This window comes from Lynx rufus, unplaced genomic scaffold (genome assembly GCF_022079265.1).
Source record: "Lynx rufus isolate CCGP_SWC_20201006 ecotype Redwood Valley unplaced genomic scaffold, mLynRuf1.p SCAF_2, whole genome shotgun sequence".
Taxonomy (NCBI): Eukaryota; Metazoa; Chordata; class Mammalia; order Carnivora; family Felidae; genus Lynx; species Lynx rufus.
The window spans coordinates 117,759,823-117,783,856 of NW_025814834.1; the positions used below are offsets into that span (position 1 = coordinate 117,759,823).

General features: G+C 42.0%; 1 protein-coding gene and 4 non-coding genes across 5 annotated transcripts; 3 read left to right on the forward strand and 2 right to left on the reverse strand.

Annotated features, from left to right (window-relative positions):
• The first annotated feature begins 5,454 nt into the window (after positions 1 to 5,454).
• TRNAG-CCC (transfer RNA glycine (anticodon CCC)) lies at positions 5,455 to 5,525 on the forward strand. Its single transcript has one exon. It is a non-coding gene; the product is annotated as a tRNA-Gly (tRNA).
• A 6,013-nt stretch (positions 5,526 to 11,538) lies between these two features.
• On the reverse strand, positions 11,539 to 11,610 carry TRNAE-UUC (transfer RNA glutamic acid (anticodon UUC)). Its single transcript has one exon. It is a non-coding gene; the product is annotated as a tRNA-Glu (tRNA).
• A 4,443-nt stretch (positions 11,611 to 16,053) lies between these two features.
• On the forward strand, positions 16,054 to 17,323 carry LOC124515721 (60S ribosomal protein L35a-like). Its single transcript, XM_047084732.1, has one exon. It carries the CDS (start codon positions 16,946 to 16,948, stop codon positions 17,285 to 17,287), a length of 342 nt encoding a protein of 113 aa, XP_046940688.1. The 5' UTR covers positions 16,054 to 16,945; the 3' UTR covers positions 17,288 to 17,323.
• Positions 17,324 to 20,747: 3,424 nt separating this feature from the next.
• TRNAH-GUG (transfer RNA histidin (anticodon GUG)) lies at positions 20,748 to 20,819 on the reverse strand. The gene has a single exon. It is a non-coding gene; the product is annotated as a tRNA-His (tRNA).
• A 996-nt stretch (positions 20,820 to 21,815) lies between these two features.
• On the forward strand, positions 21,816 to 21,889 carry TRNAN-GUU (transfer RNA asparagine (anticodon GUU)). The gene has a single exon. It is a non-coding gene; the product is annotated as a tRNA-Asn (tRNA).
• Positions 21,890 to 24,034: the final 2,145 nt, after the last annotated feature.

The following is a 24,034-nucleotide window of genomic DNA, read 5'->3' on the forward strand; positions in this document are numbered from 1 at the left end:
TCCTTTATGTTCTGAAAGACAGTTAACTGCCTTCTAGACTTACATACTTAATAAAAATAGTCTTCAGTAATTAAAGTAAAATAAACACAGAAGAAAAAAAAAACCTGAAATAGTTCTTCACAAGCAGACTAACACAAAAGAAATTTCTAAATGATGTTTCTCAGGCAGAAGAAAAATTATTCCACATGGAAAGACACACACAGAAAGAAACAAAGAGAAAGGGTAGCCATAAATACATGGATAAATCTAACACTAATCGTATAAAAATGTGTAAATTGTCTTCGGGACTTAATACTCAGAACTATAATAAAGGATAACAGCATATATGTAGATGAGACTAAATAGAATAAAAGTTTATATACTGTTCAGGATGAGGGAAATGGAATAATTATTATTATGCTTGATAAATTAAGGACTAAAATTAACCAAAAAAAGAAAAAGAATTAAAGATTAAGATTGTAATTTCTAAATTAATCACTGAAAGAATAGAAGCAAAGTGAAATACAATGAAAAACAGAAGGAAAAATGGAAGCAAAGTATATAAAACAATAAAAAAGTTATAATAGTTTAAAAGATAACTAATCCAAAGAGAGAGAGAGAGAGAAAGAAAAACATGAACAAGGAGGACAAATAGAACAAATAAAGATAGGTTTAAAATTAATTATATCGGGGCGCCTCGGTGGCGCAGTCGGTTAAGCATCCGACTTCAGCCAGGTCACGATCTCGCGGTCCGTGAGTTTGAGCCCCGCGTCAGGCTCTGGGCTGATGGCTCAGGGCCTGGAGCCTGTTTCCCATTCTGTGTCTCCCTCTCTCTCTGCCCCTCCCCCGTTCATGCTCTGTCTCTCTCTGTCCCAAAAATAAATAAACGTTGAAAAAAAAAATTTAAAAAAAAATTAATTATATCAGCAATTATGTTAAAGGTAAGTAGACCAAATTATTCAGTAAAAAATAAATATTTCTAGACTTAATTAAAAAAAAAAAACTATAAATATGCTGTATTCAAGAGACATGCCAAAACCATAATGTGATAGGTTGAAAACAAAAGGAGAGAAAAGGAGCGTTACTAAATACATTAACCAAAAGATAGCTACATTAATAGACTTAAAGGCAAAAAGCATGACTTCAGTAAATATCTCTAGTGGATATAACTATCTATTTTTAACTGCTTTTTACGCTATTTGGTTATCATGGGTAACGATATGTAGATTAATCTCCAAGAGCCATTTTGTTAGACAAACAGCTTTGATATTTTCTTCTTCACCCTCCAACTGTAAAGGTACAATAAACTAATAAACCTTTAAAAATACCTTATCTTTCAATTTGTGTGTGATTACTGTCATGTTTTAATTTAGGAAAATTCCCTGGCACTGAAGTCAGAACTGCTTCATAGGTGAATCCTCAGTTACTAACTGCCTGGCGTCAAGGGAGACCGCAAGAAAGAACCTAGGATGACACTGCCTCTGGCGTGGGGATGGATAGATGGTGGTGCCAAATTCCTTGCCTGCCTTGCCCAGTTTTCTGCTGCTCTTTTGTCTCTGCCTCCCACAGTGTATCAAATGCTCATCTGTGTGGCTCCTCTGATGCCAACTGCTTCCCTCATCACTGGGCCAACAGCAGGAGGTATTTGGTCTGGAACAGTCTTCCACCACCCCATCAAACTTCCAACATTGTCCCCCAACCTCCACCCCCTTAGTTTTGTCTTTTCAGAACACCAAAACTGGGGATGGCCATTTCTGTCCTACTTGTTTTGGTATCCCCGAAATTACTGTGTTTCCTATGAATGTAGCAAAGAAACAGAGGTTTGATACGGTCCTGCACTTTCAGCCTTCTGGAGCTGCCATTTTGGACAGAGTAGAGATAAGCTGGACATGCTTCTGCTTTGGCAATTATCCACATTATCACTTGATGTGATTTCATTTGTGAAGAGTGGTCAATCAGGGTGTTCAGCTGTTAAAGTTGGATTGGCTCTAGCACTTCCTAGCACTTTGCCCAATCTTCAGTTTCTCTCTCGTTCTGAACAGTTTTTATTCTGCATTCGCTGTGCCCACCTAAGGCAGAAAGTGAATACTCATCTATGTGTAAAGTAACTGTAGCTGTCTGATAAGCAGTTAGAAAAGGCAAATAATTAGCATTCAAAAGGAACAACTGACTTCTCAGATACTAGGTTCCTGAAGTTAACTTAATGTATGATTTTGACCATTCATGATGTAGTGACTTTTAGAGAGAAATTTCTTTATTGCCCAATTTCTCAACTTTCTGGTCCAATGTAATATATAGGGAGTTCAAGAAAAGTTTATGGAATGGCATAAACTCTCTAAAGGAGAGAGTAAGACATTCTTTATGTTCCTCAAGTCTCCTCCTACGGATACATTTACATGTATCACGACAACAGAAAATCAGAAGAATACAGGCACGACAAGGAAGGGAAATATTCTGGCTTTGTTCCAAAACCAATTTCCAAAGAGAGAAACACACCGAAGTTATTCTTCATATTCTAGGAGGTGATGTCATGATATCAGAAGTTCTGCACACAATTGTGGCAAGGATATTAGTTCCCAATGATGCATGTCCCAGCAACACACCAGAACTTACTCCATACCCTAGAGGAACAGTTGTGCACCTCATGCTAAGCACTGATCCTTCCATGATCACATTCCTGTCTCAGTCCCAAGGTAGCATGTCACTGTGTAGACACACTTTTTAATAGTTTTTTGTTCCCCAAACGCTGCCCATTTTATTCTTTTTCTCCCTTTCCTCAAATGACTGCAGTGAGTTGGATCCCTATCTGTTGGATCCTTGCATAGACCAGACTTGCCTTTGAAGTAAAGATTCAAGTAGAGGTGAATGAATTACTGTGGTGGAGAAAAAAAGAAAAGAAAAACAGTTATATGTATTGGCCTGCAACCAAAGTTGGCACACTCAGGTGGAAGATGAGAGGCTGGCTGTTGAAGCACCCACATTCTTCAGCTTGTAACACATCCAACATGCGTCCAACAATGGAGCTACCTGTCCATACCTGGACTTGGTGAACACACGGTCCCTGTTACACTAAGCAGCCCATTCTGGAGTTTGATCTGGGATGGATGAGAACCTCAGGTGGGACCTGCTCCTTCTAAAGGATACAAATTCTCAGCTGAAGAATACAAAATTGTCCCTGTGTGGAGACCCCTGTGCTCCTCGGACACCTCTGAAGCTTGACTGCTAAGAATTTCCAGAAGACCAAGTTTCAGAATGTTTCCTGCAGGGAACTTCCTACAGGGGCCTTTTGGTGGCCTTTAACCCAGCTGTCTGGAAACTGACTTGGTGAAATTGCAAAGTCAGAAAGCCAGGTTTACCAGCACAGTGATGCATTTTGTTCTTGCTTCCTTATTTCCAATCTCTGCCAGAGATTTGTGCTTCTGCAACATGTACATGTGTTTCAAAGCCATTACAAGTCCAGAACCCACCAACTCCAGGGGCTGACCACTACAGTTCTTTACCAACGCTTCCTCTGGTCTCCAGGGCTCCAATGACCAAGAGAGGGAGGATTGCTGTTGGTTAGCTACTGTGGTGGGTGATGTGGATTTAGGCTACAGGTATGTCCAGCTTTACATCATGGAGTGATCAGAATGCAATGTGGCAAATGGATTGGAGTAGAGTAGACTCACTGTAGGAGGGCCAATTATTTTTAACCTACTTATATGAAGGAAGGAAGAGGTGATAGATGGAAGAGTTTAGTAATGAAGTGGCCGTGAGCCTACAGAAAGCCAAATAAATTTAAGCACTATTTATTAATTATACTAGGAACAAATTTCTGTGTTGGAAGGATGAAGAGTTTATCCAAAAAGAATAGCAAGATCTGATTTGGGCAATAGGATGGTTGGGGTGAGGGTAAATGTACTATGCAGGGGCAGGAACAGATTTGGCTGTTGTTTTGATGATTGACTAAAACATTCGAGATAATGCACTACTACATTTTGGGACACACTGTGCCTGGGTCTGATCTTAGAGGTACAGAGGGTGGTGTGTGATGCTGACAGGGAACTCCCTGGTGCCTTGAGTTTTAGCACTTGTGACTCTGAGATGCATATGAGGCAGTGACTTGTAAATCAGGAGTTGTGAGTTGGAGGTGCAGATCTGTAGTTTCAAAAGAGATGTGGGGATAAATGTACCCCTGGTTGATGCAGGTGGTAGTTGAAAACGTGTTGGCCAGAGCCGGTGTGTGTCCTGAGCGTTGGGCAGAGGGAGCCAAAGCTCTTCAAGGTCGAGGTGATGGTTGTTTTCCTTGTTGAGCTCAAGTTTATGACTCAGCCTCCACCTAGCTTGCCTTCTTCTAGCAAGAGAGGCATCATTGCACCTCTGTGCTCCTGTCCTTCAAAAAGTCATAATGATTCCTAGTCCCAACGTGTGGAGGAGCTCTCCAGGCTCCTCGCTTCAGTTTAATTTCCCCAGGGAAATTTGAAGAAAGAAATCTCTCCATTATTTGAACTTCAACAAAAGACCACTATATTAATATTTCAACATAAAGTATTTCTTTAAAATAGTCTACTACTGGGGCACCTGGGTGGCTCAGTCGGTTAAGCGTCCAACTTCAGCTCAGGTCACGATCTCGCGGTCCGTGAGTTTGAGCCCCGAAACCAGGCTCTAGGCTGATGGCTCAGAGCCTGGAGCCTGCTTCCGGTTCTGTGCCTCTCTCTCTGCCCCTCCCCCGTTCATGCTCTGTCTCTGTCTCAAAAATAAACTTAAAAAAAAAAAAAGCTGCTGAGGATTCAACTCAGTTTAAAAAAATAAAATAGTCTACTCCTCATACAGCTAGTAAATCAAAGCCTATTAACTTGAGAAAGCGGATTCTCCCAACATTAAATGCAAACTTAATACTACTAATCTTTTCATATCATATATCCATGCTAAGATTTTATACACCTTAAAAAGCAGACACATTATAATGATTATAAGACTGATCATTACTCTTTTACAAAAAAAAAAAAAAGCTACAAAGAATTAACTACATGGACTAAAATGTATTTCTTCATTATATCTATCTTGATTCTGTCCTTTTCTCTCTTTTTGGTTACTAATTCTGGTTCTGATTCTTATTTCTTTCCTGGATTGGAATTTTACTTACCTCACCTACAAGTTAGGTTACCTTCCCAAGTAACCAAGTTACCTTCAGGAACCACTAAGACAACAGTTTGAGGTTAATAACTGAAGATTTAGGAACAGAAACAAGGAACCTGGATGAATTTATGTTTTTCTATTGGAGTCTGTTATGCAGTTTGAAAGAGCCTTTTTCAGAGTTAAGAATTTGCACAGACAAATCAGATATTTTGATAGTTTTGTCTAGTATAAGTTGCCTGTAAAAACCCATAGCTAATAGCTAATAGCTATTAGCCAGCACTTGAAAAAAACCTCTTACAACTATTGCTAAGTCTTTCTGGACACACCACCTAAACTTCACCTGCACAGTACAGGAGAGCATTGGTGGTTCAGTGGTAGAATTCTCGCCTCCCACGCGGGAGACCCGGGTTCGATTCCCGGCCAATGCAGTAATTTCCTTTATAGTTTATCCCACAAAATTACACCGCACAGGCAAATACGGTCTTTTAGAGTTCTGGGTTGTTACTGCTCCAGTGCTTGGCATTCAGCAATCATTTAGTGAGTCTGACTTTGAAAGTGGGAGTGTCTGGGCGGGGCGGGGGGAAAGGGTTTGCGATTTGGACCTAAGACCACAGTTACTTTCAGCCTTTCCCTTGGAGGCCCCGCAGAACCCAAAAAGCTAGCAGGTCACCGATGCCCGTGCTGGGCCTTGGGTTGGCCGCCGGGCCACGTGTCAGCGCAGAGCGAGGATGGAGACACCAAAATCCCGGGAGGACAATAGCCACGGGGCCCCGCAGACACCCCTGAGCATGAATAAAGGTGAAAGCTGGTGAGGAGGAACTCGCGTGGACCCGAGGGGAGCTGCTGTAAACGCGTAGGTTCACGTCATCAGCCGCCGCCACCTGCGCGCCTCCCACAGGCGCGTGGCTGTTCCGGCGAGGATGCGCGTGCCTGGCAGTGCACCCCAACAGGTGTTAGCCCTTAAAGTAGACTTTTAATAAGGGAAAAAGAACTGAAGACTCTGGGAACGGTTGATCCGGGTTTGTTTTCTACCTCTTGGACGCTCCTTCAAAGGATTCCCATTTGAGGGCACTAAGTGCGTGACTGCCTTGGAGACTGCAGGTGATTCATTTTCATCTAAGAATAGCTTAAAATTTAAGTTTTTAAAATCTATTTTCAAACCAGCAACATTTCACTCTTTAAAAATAAATTTATTCATGTTCAAGGGTTTCCTTATTCTGATATTATTGTTGCATCCACACGACTCCTGAAACAGAATGCTATGGGCACCAGTGACAATCACAACAAAGTTTACTACAATAAGAGGCAAAGCCAACCGATTGGGACCAACACTCTTGATAAGAGTGCGGCCTCGAACAGCCGGGGTACAGAGTTTTTAAAGCCGATCACATCGTTTTATCATTACCTGGGAACAGAACAGAGAAACAGTTCCCAGATGAGTTAGGAACAGTTGCCAGATGAGTTAGAAACAGTGATTATTTTAGACTTTCTGCCTAAATTGCAACCAGTGGATCTCCTTGACCTTGCCTCTGATGCTCTTTTCTTTGAGCTTTTGTTTTCCTTCATTGGTAAAGCCTGATTTACAAGAGTATGAAGCGTGATTTACAAGTGTAAAGCAAGGCTGTTATCTCTTGACCTTCAGTGTCAGAACAGCTGTTACTTTTCAAGCTACGAGTTAGCGCTACACTACAATTTAACCCTTACATTATGTCTTTGTACGTTTGTTGTAAACTGATGGTGATATTTTAAAGTCCTTTCTTGGCAATATTGTGTTGAAATCATCAGGATGGTTTTACTATTTTGTTTTAACTTGTCTGAGAATCTTTGTCTTTGTCCAATAAACATTGTAATGTGATACATAATTTCTTGTTTTTAAGATTTTTCTCTAAACAGGAATCAGGCCTAGGAGACTTGATTTTATTATAAAAAGGAAAATGATGCATTGCTTATGTGACAAGGCACACAGAAAGGGCTCATCAGGTACCAGGGATTGACCATGGATGATCAACTTCAAAACAACACCACGGTAAAACTACTAGACTTTAAAAATAAAGAAAACATCCTCAGGTGCTCTAGGCAAAACTATGAAATAAGTTACAAAAGCAACAGAATTAGATAAGCACTAACATAGAAAGCAAGGCAACAGTGGAGCAGCATTTTCAAGAAACTTCGGTAAAGAAGGGCAAATCACAGATATCTTATCCAGCCAACCTCCTTTTCAGTGCTCGAGGTATAGGAGAATGGCTCTTTTATGGCACTCTGGTGACCCTGTACTTCTCCACATGGGCCACATAGGCAAGGTTCAATGTTGTTTGACCCAAATCTTGGCTGAATATCCCCTTGGAACATGGAAAGATAGGCAGTCTTGTGAGGTGCTACTGTATGGCTATTTCTCACTGATCTCTTGTAGTAGGTTGCCTGTCCTGGGGCAAACTATAAGCAGGCAGTTTCACCTGTCTCCCTGGTTCTGGTGAGACCCGGAAATTTCCACCTTGCCTCCACCCCTGTAGGATGCAACTACAAGCTATCAAACTGCTTGACAGCAATATGGAATTAGCTCCTTCATGACAGAGTGAGCCACCACTTGTGTTTTCTTGTCATTTGATCCCTCCAGTATGGTGTCCTGCTATGGGATTATAGATGTGGGGAGCTGACAACATACTACACTTGCTTATGCTGTGTGTCTAAGTAGTAACTACCTCAGTTCATTTAAGATTGTTGTCTCCTTACTGGTCAATTCTACAGAAGTGTGACAAACACAATCTACTACTGCCTAGGGACTGCTAGACTGCATGATAAATTTGGTGCTCAGTGCAGAGGCAGTAAAGTCCCAGTACTTTCTCGGCGAAAATACAGAAGGGGGTGCATGGGGATATGAGAAGGCTCCCCAGGATGATCTCCCCTAAGTGGTCATTATGAAAAGGAGAGTAAGGACCTTTTGATAGTCCCCATATGTTGATAGACAATTGGAGGTTGAGCAGTGACAAGGAAGGATTGAAAGCAGCCACCTAAATGGTGCTTTAGCTATTACTAAGTTTGTTGAGACTGAGTGGATAACCTCTTAAAACCAAAAGCAAGTAAACAGGCTGTGCTTACTTTAGTGGGACTGCTCCCCCATGGCCCCCACTCCATCCCTCTCTACCCCTCACCCTTGACCTCAGGCAATAAGGAGCCTCCTCACTGCTCCAATGGGCCTCACAGACTAGTCACACCTCCTCACTCTCCCTGAGCTCTTTGTCAAGGAGATAAAATGGTCTCCAGGCTGCTGTGTAACCGGTCAAGTGCAAGTATTCAACTCCTTGGTCTGTGTTCCTATAAGACAGAGTGTGAATTCAACTGACAGAGTTTGGGTAAAACTTCTAAGAAAAAGAAAAAGAAATTAAAGTTAAGAGTATGGCTTCCATACCAAATCAATGTACAGTTGTGCAAATGTTTAATGGAAATCAATGAGTTGCATGATTATACTATGAATGCTCTTAAAGTATTAATGGGGATTCTTCTGTCCAGGGCACTGTCATGTATTAAATAAAGTGCTAATGGGACAAACTCCCATTGTAGCAAATGTAGCAAATGGTGACATTTGGCACCAGAGGATGGCTCAAAATTTAGCATGAGTAGCTAAACCTGCTGATGTCCAAAGTTTCACTGTATAAATAATGTCATACTGACTGGCAAGTCAAGAATTTTACTCTCAATGGCTCTGACTGCAGTGTTATCAGATCTCTGCCAGGAAGAGTGACTGATATACCCCACCGATTTTCAGTAGCTTGCTTGCCAAGTGAGGTTTCTTGGGACTATAGAGATAAGTCCTTCTGACAATACTTAATCCCTCTGGCAGCCAAAAGGAAAAACAGCAAAACAAAAAAACTGCTTTTTTGCACAAAGTAAGGAACTCTTTCTATACAGAAGCCACCACTGTAAAGCTAAACTTGTAAGTCCTAACAAAGTTTGGCCTGTTTGTTTTACAGTAAAAATTGTTCTTCCACTGTCTTCTGTCCTCCATACTTCTTGATGAAAAATCTGCATTATGGATAAAATTTGAAAAGTACAGAAAGAACATTAAAGCAATAATTTCCATTGCCCCCAAACTAAACTCTCCAAAATAAACAGTATTTAATTTATGGTGAGTATAATTTCAAAAGTGATGGAATTAGAGCACTTACTAGTAGTGTTTGGCCAGAGGACCAAAGAATTCCCAAATCTCATTCTGCCAATGACCTAGGTTCCCTGGTGGGTGTGGGGGTTCCTGAGGGAGATATGTATACATTGAAAAGCGGCAACATGTATATAATCACAATTTGTTATTGGTAGGGTTTATGCCCCAGTAGAGGGAATCCCAGTAAACTGGTCAATTCAAGGTCTTAGAAGATTTTCCTGCTAAGCACAAAACAACCTTAACCAAACTTCCCCAAATGAATCTGATGCTACAAGTCCTCTGAGAGGAGAGAGCCAGAAAAAAGACAAATAGATGCAGGGTTGGAGGCTCTCCTTGACACCAGCCAGGTGGCAGGTTTTGATGCTCAGATAGAAAAGGGGCAGCAGTAGCCACACCCCTTTGTATAATATTTTAATATAGTGCGTCCTCAACCATCAGACAAGGAAGCTCAGGGGTGCCTGGGTGGCTCAGTCGGTTGAGTGTCCGGCTTCGGCCAGGTCATGATCTCGTGGTTCATGATCTAGCAGTTTGTGGGTTCGAACCCCACGTCAGGCTCTGTGCTGACAGCTCAGAGCCTGGAGCCTGCTTTGGATTCTGTATCTCCCTCTTTCTCTCCCCTTCCCTGCTCATGCTGTCTCTCTCTCTCTGTCTCTCAAAAATGAATAAACGTTAAAAAAGTTAAAAAAAAAAAAAAAAGGAAGCTCAGTATCTATCCTAATACGTGAAGAATCAGAGTATTTGCTCCCCCATTGGGTATTAAGGGTTGGGAAAGAGGGAAAAGCAGACAATTTTCCTTTTCCATATGAACCTTCCCTTTACTTTTCTGATGTCATTCCAATAAGAGAGATATATTAGGTAAGTCCTTCAAAAGGCCATTTTCCCCCTATGGTCACTCCTGTATATCATGCTGGGTCAGGAAACGGGCAACCACTGGCTCTAAGGTATGTCATTTTACTATAGCATAGTCTTCTAAAGTATGTGAGAGCATGGTATAAATTCAGTTGATCTCAGGACTACACTAAGAGATCACAACACCTTCCCATTTTACCTCCTTTTTTGAATTATAAATAGCTGCATTATGGTATGTATTACCACCTAGTTGAACATAACTCATCAGGTAATGTTATACAGTGCGCAATACATGACCAGCATAGGCCAACTATATCAATGTGAATAATGTAAGATGTGTAATTTTATTATTAAATCTTATTAATCTTTTTATTATAATTTATATTAACTTATTATTATCATTAAATTTCCTTTAGAGAAATAAAAATATAGAAAAATTACTGATCCAATAAAGCAATTTCCCTCCACTAATGTCCTCATAAAACAGATAAAATGGGGGTGCCTGGTTGGCTCAGTTGGAGGAGCAAGAGACTCTTGATCTCAGGATCATCAGTTTGAGCCCACATTTGGGTGTACAAATTACTAAAAATAACAAAATAGACTTTAAAAAATAAGTAAATAAAGATAAAATAAGTCTTATCTTCCTTCAAAAAAATAAAGTGGCCATCAAAATGAAAATTAAATTATTGAAACAACTCTCTGATTTTTAAAAATCTCTTCTGCTTCCAACCACTTTTAGGTCTTCACAAGTTGAAGTGCTCATTTATTTCTGCCAACACTTCCAAAGATGGATTTAGGGACCCTCCTGTGCACAACTTTTCCAAAGTTCCTAAAGGTGAAATGTGCCCATGAAACTATCCAAGCAACAGCTCCATACCCACAGAATTTAGAACTGGTGAGACCACGGTAAGCAAAAAGGCAGACTTACATTTTTACTGCGACTAATCTTACCTGGAAGAAAAGGTAAATACCAGAACAGATCAATTTGAGATTCAATTCAAGATATCTGAAATACTCCCGATTCAAGATTTCTGAAATACTTCCAGTTTGTCTCTTGTGGACTTAGAGCCCATGGGGGAAATTGACTATGAAGAGGTTGCTTGATGGTAAGTAAAGTTTGAAATTATGTCTAAGAGATTGATAATTTCTAGTGTTAATTTTAAACGTGGGGGTGAGGGGGGGAAATGAAGCGTCATACAGGTGGGGGCTTATAATTGGTGCTTATAGGTTCGTGGGTAGTGTCATTGATAGTTTGAAATTCACACTCTATTTCACCTAGTAGTTCTGCTTTCTGGCATGTATCCTCAACGAATAGTTAACTCCATTTTCCCGCCAATTTGGGGGAAAATCACAGCAAAACTCACTGCTCCCGCTGAGGGGGGAACAGCCCAGTAAGCTCCCGCTGAGGGTGGAACAGCCCAGTAAGAAGAATCCCATTCCCTGACCGGGAATCGAACCCGGGCCGCGGCGGTGAAAGCGCCGAATCCTAGCCACTAGACCACCAGGGAGCTGCCAGCTGCTGCTTTTTAAGAAACACAAGTACTCTCCGCGTTAAGCGGTGGCTATTTCCTATCTGCTCGCTCTGGGTGACTCGCGCCCTCTCAGCAATTATCCCCTAAGGCCGTTCCCTCTATAAAAGGTGCCCCACAACAAAGACCTTACACGGTGCGGGACAGCGGTCGCGCCCCGGGGCCCCGCCAGGTCCAGAAGTCGCCCCGTCCCGGCCGCACCCGTGGCCGCGTGTGGACACAAGGTCGCCGCGAAGAGGCGGGAGGGGAGGCGCCCGGACTGAGACCCCGCAGTCCCCAACATCCCCCAAAGTTTGGGACGCAGCGACAGAGGCGGCGCGGACCGAGACGGCTTTCGAGGCAGGCTCGGCGGCCCTGGACTTTGGAGGAGACTCTGGAAAAAGAAGGCTCTTGGAGTCACCTGGTTTGTTTAAGCCAGTTTTCATCGACTCTTTTCCTCAGCAAAGAGTGGACGAGGTTGCCTAGGGGAGGCGCCCGGCCTTAGACCCTGGGGTCCCTAACATCCCCCAAATGATTCCGAAAGACAAGGGACGCAGCAACGGAAGTGGCGCGGACTGAGACGGCTTTCGAGGCAGGCTCCGTGCCCCTAGACTGGACTCGGGTCCCTCCCAGCCCGCCGCCCCTGCACTTTCCACCTACCTCGGCTGCTGCTCTGCACGCTCAGGGCCCACACAGAGTGCTCTTCGACGCCGGCCTTCCCCTCACGCCACACGCCCGCTTTGTCCGAAAATCCTGCTGCTGCTTTTGTTAATTGCCGTCTCGGAGCCACACAACCGGCTTGCTGATTCGGGCAAACGACTCTCCCGACACAGGCGGGGAGAATGACGCCGCCATTCGCGACTCCCGCTCCACTAGGACTTCGGGGTTTGGGGCCTTTACCCTCGGGACCCGGGGCTGGGCCGCCGTTGAGGCTTTCTGGGTTCTGCCCGTCAAACTAGCCTCTTCCGGGCCTGGCCTCCAGGGTCAGGGGCAAGGCCGGGCCCCCTCGGCGCGCTGCGCCCTCTCTCTCCCTCTGCCGCGCCCCGCACCCTTGTGTGCGGCCTGCGGATGAGCCCCCCGACGGCGGCGTCGATTCAGTGTGTCCCGCGCGGGCGACGCGCAGCTGCGCGGTGCACGCGGATGCACGCGGCGAACTTGCGACCCCGCCCCCGCTGCTGTCGCGGCCCCGCGGGCGTCACCCGCGGGCCGTAACGTCCCGGCCCGACTAAGCTGCCCCGACGCCCCGGAGGGAGGGACGCGGAGGAGAAGGGCAGCCTCCCCTTTCAGCCCTGTCCAGTGTTAGGCTCCCGAACCGTCGTGGAGGAGACAGAAACGGAGAGGTGGAAACAGAGCCCAGGGGAGGGAGGAACTCCACGCGACTTTCCTCCTCTGCAAACAGGCCGAAGATGAAATCGGCGTCCTGTAGCTGGTGAAGGTGAGTTCCGTCGGGGGGGGGGGGGGGGGGGGGGGAGGGAGCCAAAGCCTTGGCCTGGCTCCCAGTGAGTTCCTTTTGGCCCTTGAACGTCTGTCCCTGGGTTTCTTGTGGATTCCAAGGATGCACCTGGCAGGTTTATTTTTAAAGCACGTACTTTAAGATTACTTTAAAATCTTTTGGCGAAGGAAGCAGTGTCTGATCAGTTTTGGATGAGGACTTTCAGGTGTGGGGAAAACTAGCGAAAGCAACTGTGGTTGAGAATCTCACACACCCAGGAACGGCGCTTCAGCCAAGTAAGTGTGTCTCTTAGGTTCTGCCCATTTTATTTTAAATGCACTGTCGGTCGAATTTCAGATGAATTTAGGACTTTCATGATAAATATTTTAATGTTAGTAGTTTTTAATTTAAATACATATTTTTAAAGTTACATAAAAAAACCCATGAAGCCCGCCATTTTTACAAAAATGAGAAAGAAAGACGATGTATATAAATGAGAAAGCCTCAGAGAAATGAGGCCTTTAAGTATTGGTTGTTTCCACTAAAGTTTTTTTGTTGTTTGTTTTAGTGGAAAGTTACTCTTTCCTCAAATCTGACAATTACTACCATACCCCAAATTCCTCTTTCTACAAAATCTGACAATCACTGCAAGACCCAAAATTCACCTTTCTAGTTCCAACCTACTCTTCCCTACACCTTTCCTCAGCATCCCCCTCATCTTTTCTAACACAATAAAAGTCAATTCCAAAGTCAGCCTTCAACTTTAACCAACTTTAAAGTTTAACCAACTTTAACACTCAACTATCAGTCCAGTAAGTTAGAGGCCCTCCCTGGGACTTTATCTCCCTACAAAGAACAGAAAATTGCAAACCATTGTATTCGTGGTCATAAATAATAGTCATTGGCCTGGAAAATGAACTTTTTTTCCCCCCAAGAAAAATCTATATTCATGGTTAAGTGTTACAGACTTTTTTTTTTTTTTCATCAGCTCTAAAGGTAACTGGAGATTTCTTTTTCCTGGGGGCTGTAATAGAGGATCTTTGGCTAAGGGATCAGCCACAATCTGTAAGGGCATATGTCCTACAATGAAAGGAGACAACTTAAGCAGCCACAGATCTTGATTTGCGTGGTGGCTACTTTGGTATGTATACATTTCAAAATTTATTGAGCTGTGTGAAGTCAAACCTGGAAGACTTTAAGACTTACTATTAAGCTGTTTATTACTATAAACAAGATAGTATGGGAGTGGCAGAAGGACACATTATATATAGAAATGGAACTGAATTGAAACACCTAAAATAGACCCACCCTAAAATAGACCCACCCTCTCTGGCCAAATTATTTTCCAAGAACAGATACTAAAGCAATTCAGTGGGGAAAGGAGGATCATTCTGACAAATAGTACTGAAACAACTAGAGATCTACATAGTGAAAAACCCTGCATTCCCTACCTCCCAGTATGCACAAAAGCTAATTTAAATTGGATCATAGACCAAAACATACACACTAAACTGTAAAGTTTTAGAAGAAAGTACATGAGAATCTCCCTATGACCTGGTGGTAAGCAAAGATTTCCTAAATATTACACAAAAAGATAAGTAAAAAAGAAAAATGACAAATTAGACTTTAATAGTATTAAGTATTAAAATGATAAATTAGACTTTTAAAATATTAAAGTAATATTAGACTAGAGGCTCCTAGGTGGCTCAGTCGATTAAGTGACCTACTCTTGATGTTGGCTCAGGTCATGATCTCACAGTTCGTAAGATCAAGCCCTGCATCTGGTTCTGTGCTGACAGAGTAGAGCCTGCTTGGTATTCTCTCTCTGTCTCCCCCCCACCCACTCTCTCCTTCTCTAAAAATAGATAAACTTTAAAAATAAACTAACATTGGGGCGCCTGGGTGGCGCAGTCGGTTAAGCGTCCGACTTCAGCCAGGTCACGATCTCGCGCTCCGTGAGTTCGAGCCCCGCATCAGGCTCTGGGCTGATGGCTCGGAGCCTGGAGCCTGTTTCCGATTCTGTGTCTGCCTCTCTCTCTGCCCCTCCCCCGTTCATGCTCTGTCTCTCTCTGTCCCAAAAATAAATAAACGTTGAAAAAAAAAAAAAACTAACATTAGTCTAATTAAATATTAAATCAGACTTTAACATTAATATTAAAATATTGAATATTAAATTATAAAATAATTAAAATAATGTCTTCTCATTAAAAGATAACCATTAAGTGAAAATAAATCGCAGACTAGGAAAAAGTATTCACAAAACATATCTGACAAAGACCCTGTTCCAGAATATAAAATGACCTCCTATAATCAATATTAAAAGCTGAAGCACCCATTTTTAAAAATGGGCAAAAGCTTAAATAGACACTTCAGAGAGGAAGATATACTAATGGCGAGGAGCATATTAAAGAGTACTCAATATCATTAATTGCCAGGGAAATATATATTAAAACTTCATTGAGATACTTCACCCAGTAGCATGGCTAAAATTATAAAGTCTGAAAACATCCAATCTTGGTGAAGATTTTTAGTGGGAATATGTCATAACCATTTTGGTTTGACAGTTTCTTATACATTTCAACATAAATTTACATAAATATCCCTTTATTCATGTAAATTCTTCACCTAGATATTCTTCCAAGGGAATTGAAAACATATGTCCATACCAAAAAAAAAAAAAAAAAGTATCAAGAATGTTCATAGTGTTTTTTGTTCACAAGAATCCAAACTAGAAACCACTCAAATGTCCATTATCAGGAACTGGTAAACAAATCATAGTATACTCATATAGTGGAATACTATTCAGCAATAAAAAGGCATGAACTTTTGATATAAAAAACAGACAGAGGCACTTGGGTGGCTCAGTTGGTTAAGTGTCTGACTTCAGCTCAGGTCATGATCTCAGGGCTCATGGGTTTGAGCCCTGTATCAGGCCCTGTGCTGACAACTCAGAGCCTGGAGCCTGCTGCAGATTCTGTGTCCCTCTCTTGCTCTGCCCCTCCCCCGATCATGCTCTGTCTCTCTCAAGAATAAACATTAAAAAAAAAAAATTTCACAGACATCATGCAGAACACAGCAGCTTGAGTACTCCATGATTTAATTAAGGTGCAAAATATCAGAATGATGATTTTTGAAAATAGTGCAGAGGATAATGACAATGAGGATGATGATTCTACTAGATAATGACATTATTGATTGAGTAGCTGCTAAATCCAGTCACAGCCAACAATGACAGAATGAAGTAGATTACTCTTATTAGCCCCATTTTACAGCAGAAAGAATTCAGGCACATAAAGTTTAAGTTACTTTACTTAAGCTTTTCCAAGGCCACACAAGGGCTGAATCAGATTTACAAACCAGTGCCTGTGCTCTTAAGCACAGATTGATCAGATCTTTCTTCTCGGCTTTAGGTATTTCTGGTTTTCTCAGATGTAGGGAGGAGAAGAGAGAAGGAAAGAGAGGCAAAAGAAGGAATAAGGGATAGAAACACAAAGATATGTAGTCAGTGAAGAGCAGAGCAGGAAACTATTATGAATATTTTTACATCAAAGGTTATAAAAATTTCTGGGAGGTTGGTGATCTGCAAACAAGCCAAAGATTCTTAAGCCAAAGTGATTAAATGTTGGGCTGAGGTCAGGAAATGAATCATAGATTCTAGAGCTGAAAACTAAAATATTAAAGCATCTAGGAGAAAATGTAGGAAAATATATTCACAGTCTTGGGTAGGAGAGATGTCTTACAGTAAGATACCTTAACAGTAAAAGAAAAATAAAGAAATTAAATTTCATCAAAATTAAAAGCTTCTGCTCATCAAAAATCACTATTAGAAAGTAAAAAGGCAAGGCCTTTCTCTTTCCGCCATCTTGGAACCTTTGGAGGCCTGCTGGGAACAGGACTCCTGAAATGACAAATATGTCAGGAAGACTGTGGTCCAAAGCCATTTTTGCTGGCTATAAGCAGGGTCTCCAGAACCAGAGGGAGCATACAGCTCTTCTTAAAACTGAAGGTGTTTATGCTCAGAATGAAACTGAATTCTATCTAGGCAAGAGATGTGCTTATATGTACAAAGCAAAGAACAACACAGTGACTCCTGGTGGCAAACTGAATAAAACCAGAGCAATCTGGGGAAAAGTAACTTGTGCTCATAGAAACAATGGCATGGTTTGTGCCAAATTCCAAAGCAACCTTCCTGCTAAAGCCATTGGCCACAGAATCCGTGTGATGCTGTACCCCTCAAGGATTTAAACTAACTGAAAAGTAAATAAATAAAGGTGTAGATTTGTAAAAAATAAAAAATGAAAGAAAGAAAGAAAGAAAGAAAGAGAAAGAAAGAAAAAGAAAGAAAAAAAGAAAGTAAAGAGGCAATCCACAGAGTGGGAGAAGATGTTTGCAATATTCTTCTCTGAACATGACTCAGATATTGAATGGGTAGAGAACTTCTAGAAATCAATAATAAAAGCCAAAACATTTAAAAATTAACAAAACACCAGAATAGTCTTTCTTCACAATATGGACCATAATTTCTAAATAGGGAAAAGAAATAAGAATCTTGTGGCGCCTGGGTGGCTCAGTCAGTTAAGCATCTGACTCTTGGTTTCAGCTCAGGTCACAGTCTCACAGTTCATGGGATTGAGCCCTGCCTCAGGCTCTGCACTGACAGTTGGGGAGCCTGCTTGGGATCCTCTCTCTCCCTGTCTCTCTGCCCCTCCCCAGTGCGCTCTCTCTCTCAAAATAAATAAATAATAAAAACGTTTAAAAAAGAAGCCAATATCATTATGTATTAGGGAAGCACAAATTAAAACCACAGTGAGATCCTCACAAGAGTATGTGCTCACAAGAATTAGTAAACTTTTGGGGCGCCTGGGTGGCGCAGTCGGTTAAGCGTCCGACTTCAGCCAGGTCACGATCTCGCGGTCCGTGAGTTCGAGCCCCGCGTCGGGCCCTGGGCTGATGGCTCAGAGCCTGGAGCCTGTTTCCGATTCTGTGTCTCCCTCTCTCTCTGCCCCTCCCCCGTTCATGCTCTGTCTCTCTCTGTCCCAAAAATAAATAAACGTTGAAAAAAAAAAAAAATAAAAAAAAAAAAATAAAAAAAAAAAAAAGAATTAGTAAACTTTTAAAATGGGAGAACATCAACCACTGACAATGTACAGTAACTATATCTTGTTGCTGTTGAAAAGGTAAAATCTCACAGTCATTCCGGAAAACTGGCAGTTTTTAATAAAGTTGAATTTACATCTATCCCATGACCCAGCAATATCACTATGAAATATATACTCAGAAAATGAATGCACAAGTATATGTATAACAGCTTTGCTCACAATAGCCAAAACTAGAAATTATCCAAGTATCCATCAGTGGCAGTATGGTCACACAGGAATAACACTCATCAAGAACACCATAATAATATATTCAATAGCATGAATGGATCTCAAAAAATGTTATTATCCTGCATGAAAACAAAAAAAATAGACACACAAAAAAAGTATATTGTGTGAATTTTAAAAATAGTCAACACAAAACTACAGAAATCAGAACCAGAACCGTTTATATCTACTTAATTTTGTTTTTGTTGAACCATTTAAAAAAATTTTTTAGGGGCGCCTGGGTGGCGCAGTCGGTTAAGCGTCCGACTTCAGCCAGGTCACGATCTCGCGGTCCGGGAGTTCGAGCCCCGCGTCAGGCTCTGGGCTGATGGCTCAGAGCCTGGAGCCTGTTTCCCTCTGTGTCTCCCTCTCTCTCTGCCCCTCCCTCGTTCATGCTCTGTCTCTCTCTGTCCCAAAAATGAATAAACGTTGAAAAAAAAAAATTTTTTTTAACGTTTATTTATTGTTGAGAGACAGAGCATGAGCAGGGGAGGGGCAGAAAGAGAGATACGCAGAATCTGAAGCAGGCTCCAGGCTCTGAGCTGTCAGCACAGAGCCCAACACGGGGCTCAAACTCACAAACCATGAGATCATGACCTGAGCCGAAGTTGGACACTTAACCAACTGAGCCACCCAGGTGCCCCATTTTGCTGAACCATTTTAAAGTTAAGTTATATCATGATCATTGAACCTAAATACTTCAGTACGCAAATTACTTCATTGACTCCGATATTTCTTAATCCAGTCTTTCAGTCCACTTGACTGGGGTCAGCAAACTTTTTTGTAAAGTGCCTGATAGTAAATATTTTAGGCTTTGCTGACCATATGGTCTCTTTTGCAACTGCTCAACTCTACCGTTGTAACACAAAAGCAGCCACAGATAATACATAAATGAGTAAGTATGGTCGTATTCCAATAAAACTTTGTTTACTAAACAAGTTCTGAGTGGGATTTGGCCAGCAGGCCATAGTTTAATGACCCCTGCACAAAGATCACAGTTGTTTTTCATGCTCAGAGTATCACAGCTCATGCCAGTGGGAATTCCTTCAAGCTGGCTATGTCTTTTGTTGTGTTTTTTTAAGATCATAATAGATTGTTAGTGAATCACTGGTTTCTGATCCAGGCTTTCCCATGCTTACCCTGTAATTCCCCAGCACCATTCCTGGAAGAGGTAATTTCTTTAAGAAATTTTGATTCATTTTTGTAGGGAATGGTATTAAAGATAAAAACCTGGACACTATTAATAACCATGGAACTGTGGGTGATTTGCTTTTAAATCAATTCAGTTCTAAAGTAAATTGTAACTGAATGTATATATTTTACATATAGAAAATGTTCATTTAAAAATAATCGTGATTTGGGGCACCTGGCTGTTTCAGTTGGTGGAGCATCTGACTCTGATCTGGGGGTCGTAAGTTCAAGCTCCACATTGGGTATAGAGATAAAACCTTTAAAAATAACAATGATTATGCCTGTTTTGGGCCTTGTAATTCTTCTCGCTGGGACTCAAAATCTTGATTGTCATTTAACAAAGTTGCTTATCTAACTTGTGGCTAAGATGTAAATAAAGTCCTTTCAAAACAACAAAAAGAAATCAGAAAGATTTGCTTAAATGAAGGGAAAGTAGGTGGGAATCTTTTGGAAAGGGCTGTGCTGATGTTTCTGGGCTGAGGGAAATTTTGTATAGCTCTTATCTAGGTGTGGATGTGTTTACATCAAAAATACTAAAGGACACACACACCAATTGCCAGCAGGTTTGTGCTGCGCAGTGATCGCATAACGGCTAGTGCTCTGCCATGTGGCCGCAGCAACCTGGGCTGCAGTCCCAGTCACGGTAGTGTCAGGCGTTTGTCAAAATTCATTGGGCTGTGCGTTTAAGATTTGTGCGTTTTATTCTTTGTGAATTGTACTTCAATATGTACTGTTAGCATAAAAATTGGGTGGGGAATGCCGAGAATGGCATTGAATCTAGGTTTTGTTTATTAGATTTTATTGTAAAATACCTTATCGAATACAAACTGATAAAAAGCTCATTTGTCACAGTGTCTAAAAAGGCCCCATCAACATTTGAAATATTTTAACCAGAAAAACGGTTATGACTACACCGTTACACAAGCGGAAGCTACCGACCGCGCTTTACCTTTTGGGATAGTTCTGCGCAAGCTCAGATATGGGGCATGGTTCTGGAAAACCGAATACCCGACCGCCCTTTCTCCTGCCTGCAAAGTGCTGGAGAGCCACAGCAAACCCCGATCTTAGGCCACAAATAGTGGTGAGGGAATTAAAAGAGAGGCTGGAAGATGTACCAAATTTTGTCAAGGAAAAAAAGGGACACCACATATTGCCGTGACTCGGATTCGAACCGAGGTTGCTGCGGCCACAACGCAGAGTACTAACCACTATACGATCACGGCGCGCCATAAACCTGTGCCTTCTGAAGTGAAATAAAAAATTCTCATGTCTCAGGATCTGGCCAGTGCATCTCCACAGGTCTCTTGGCGGGGGGGGGGGGGGGGGGGGGAGGGGTCTCCTTGTGTTCCACAACGTCTCCCCTGCTTCTTTCCCTTCTAAAATTTCCTTTTTGGCCCCGACCCGTTTCCTGCTCCCTCCCCCTGACCCCATCGGCCCCACTAAAGTTGGAACACAGTTGATTTGAGCGCTTGGAGCTCCAGCGGCACAGATGGTGCACTGTAGGCCCCTCCATTGCCCAGCCCATGGGATGTTGCAGGCTTCGAAATCAATTGACCAAACTAAAACCTTTTGAAAAGAATTTCCCCTTTTTAAAAACACTTCTATTTCTGCTCTCAGAGTTCCTCAAAGAACAAAAAGCTTAAAGGCGACAATGTATGGGAATAAACGATGACCAAATGAGAAAAGCAAAAGGCTATTTATACGCCTTGCAAGGGCGTCAGCCATGGTCACTTGCGTTTTAAAAGAAACGAAGGCAGCGGGAGCACTGGGAAAGGTTTATAGTAGAACGGGGGAGACTTAAGGTGTGCCATCTTTGGAAGCTGTTGGCGTAGAAAACTAGGCGGTTAACTAGAAGCTGAACATCCTGAATAACTGGATATTCAGACTCTCCAATGCATTATTAATTCAACAAGTCCTAATTGAGTGTCCTGGGCATTCAGCTTCCCTTGGGATTCGCTCGACTCAGGCTGGGGGTAGAAGAATGGAGGAGGGGTCGCAGTCCCGGGGGTCTCTGGAGGTTCTGGATTCTGTGATTGGTGAGGGGACAGGGCGGGGCTAAGCCATTTGGGTGTGCTAGTTTCAGAATCACTCAATGTACCGGTTTCAAACATGGCGAACGACTCGATTTTTCACTCTAATCTTCAGTTTTTCGAGGCTTTGGAGCCTGCCCAATCTCTTGAGTAAGAGATCACTCTATTTTGATGAAACCAAAGTGTAGTGTCTCTGTGGCGCAATCGGTTAGCGCTTTTGGCTGTTAACCAGGAGGTTGGTGGTTCAAGCCCACCCAGGGACATAATGGGTATTTTTACAGCAGCAATTTGGTTCTCTCAGATTCACTCTGGCAAAGGACAAGATACTTGCTTTCCCTTCCTTTCAAGTGACATAATGGCCCCTTCCCGCGCTTCCATGACCTCCCAGAAAATCTGCCTGGAAGAGACACTGCATTTCTAAAAACAGGGAACAAGAGAGGCCTGATGCAATCTCTCCTCAAGAGGGTGTGTTCTGGGATGAAGTCATGTTTCTTTGGGCTAGTAGCAAATTTTACATACTTTAATTTTTCAAATGTGTACTAGTGTCTTGCAGGATATGTGTGGGTTTAATAACTGCTCAATTAATGCTAGAGTCATTGGCACAAGCACAGACACTCAGATCAATGGAACAGAGTAGAGAACCCAGAAATGGACCCACAAACGTATGTCCAACTAATCTTTGACAAAGCAGGAAAGAATATCCAATGGAATAAAGACAGTCTCTTCTAGTGGTGCTGGGAAAACTGGACAGCGACATGCAGAAGAATGAACCTGGACCACTTTCTTACACCATACACAAAAACAAACTCAAAATGGATGAAAGACCTCAATGTAAGGCAGGAAGCCATCAATATCCTCGAGAAAGCAAGCAAAAAACCTCTTTGATCTTGGCCGCAGCAACTTCTTACTCAACACACCTCCAGAGGCAAGGGAAACAAAAGCAAAAATGAACTAGTGGGACCTCATCAAAACAAAAAGCTTCTGCACAGCAAAGGAAACAATCAGCAAAACTAAAAGGCAACCGACAGAATAGGAGAAGATATTTGCAAATGACATATCAGATAAAGGGTTTGTATCCAATACAAAGAACTTATCAAACTCAACACTCAAAAACCAAATAATCCAGTGAAGAAATGGGCAAAAGACATAAATAGACACTTCTCCAAAGAAGACATCCAGATGGCCAACCAACACATGAAAAAATGCTCAACATCACTCATCATCAGGGAAATACAAATCAAAACCACAATGAGATACCACCTCACACCTGTCAGCATGGCTAACATTAACAATTCAGGCAACAACAGATGTTGGCGAGGATGCAGAGAAAGAAGATCTCTTCTGCATTGTTGGTGGGAATGCAAACTGGTGCAGTCACTCTGGAAAACAGTATGGAGGTTCCTCAAAAAACTAAAAACAGAACTACCCTACAACTCAGCAATTGCCCTACTAGGCATTTATCCAAGGGATACAGGTGTGCTGTTTCGAAGGGACACATGCACCCCCATGTTTATAGCAGCACTATCAACAATAGCCAAAGTATGGAAAGAGCCCAAATGTCCATCGATGGATGAATGGATAAAGAAGATGTGGTATATATATATATACAATGGAGTATTACTCGGCAATCAAAAAGAATGAAATCTTGCCATTTACGACTACATGGATGGAACTAGAGGGTATTATGCTAAGTGAAATTAGAGAAAGACAAAACTCATATGACTTCACTCGTATGAGGACTTTAAGAAACAAAACAGCTGAACATAAGGGAAGAGAAGCAAAAATAATATAAAAACAGGGAGGGGGACAAAACAGAAGAGACTCATAAGTATGGAGAACAAACTGAGGGTTGCTGGAGGGGTTGTGGGAGGGGGGATGGGCTGAATGGGTAAGGGGCACTAAGGAATCTACTCCTGAAATCATTGTTGCACTATATTCTAACTAATTTGGATGTAAATTTTAAAAAATAAAACAAGTTAAAAAAGTGCTAGAGTCATGATCATTATTATTTCCTGCATTATTTTTAATGAAGGCATTTCTTCCTTTGTACCAATTACTTAGCCTTTTACATGCTGTTTTTTCAAGTAAATTGGTCTCGTGATAATCTAATAATTCTGCAGTCATCATCCTTGTACTCATATTTTTTGCCACTTGTACAAGTATTTCTATAGGATAGAGTCCTGTAAATGCAATTGCTCTATCATAGTGGTTACAACACATATGTTTCTTAATGTAAATCATAAATCCTGTAAATTTGCCTTCCACTGGAGTGGTACCAATTTATCGTTCATTTTATTTTTCTAACTAGGAGAATTCTTTTCCTCATACTCTTGCTAGCACAACAAATTTCCATAAATGTATCCATGATAATCTAATAAGGGGAGTGTTGTCCTCTGACTTAACTAAGG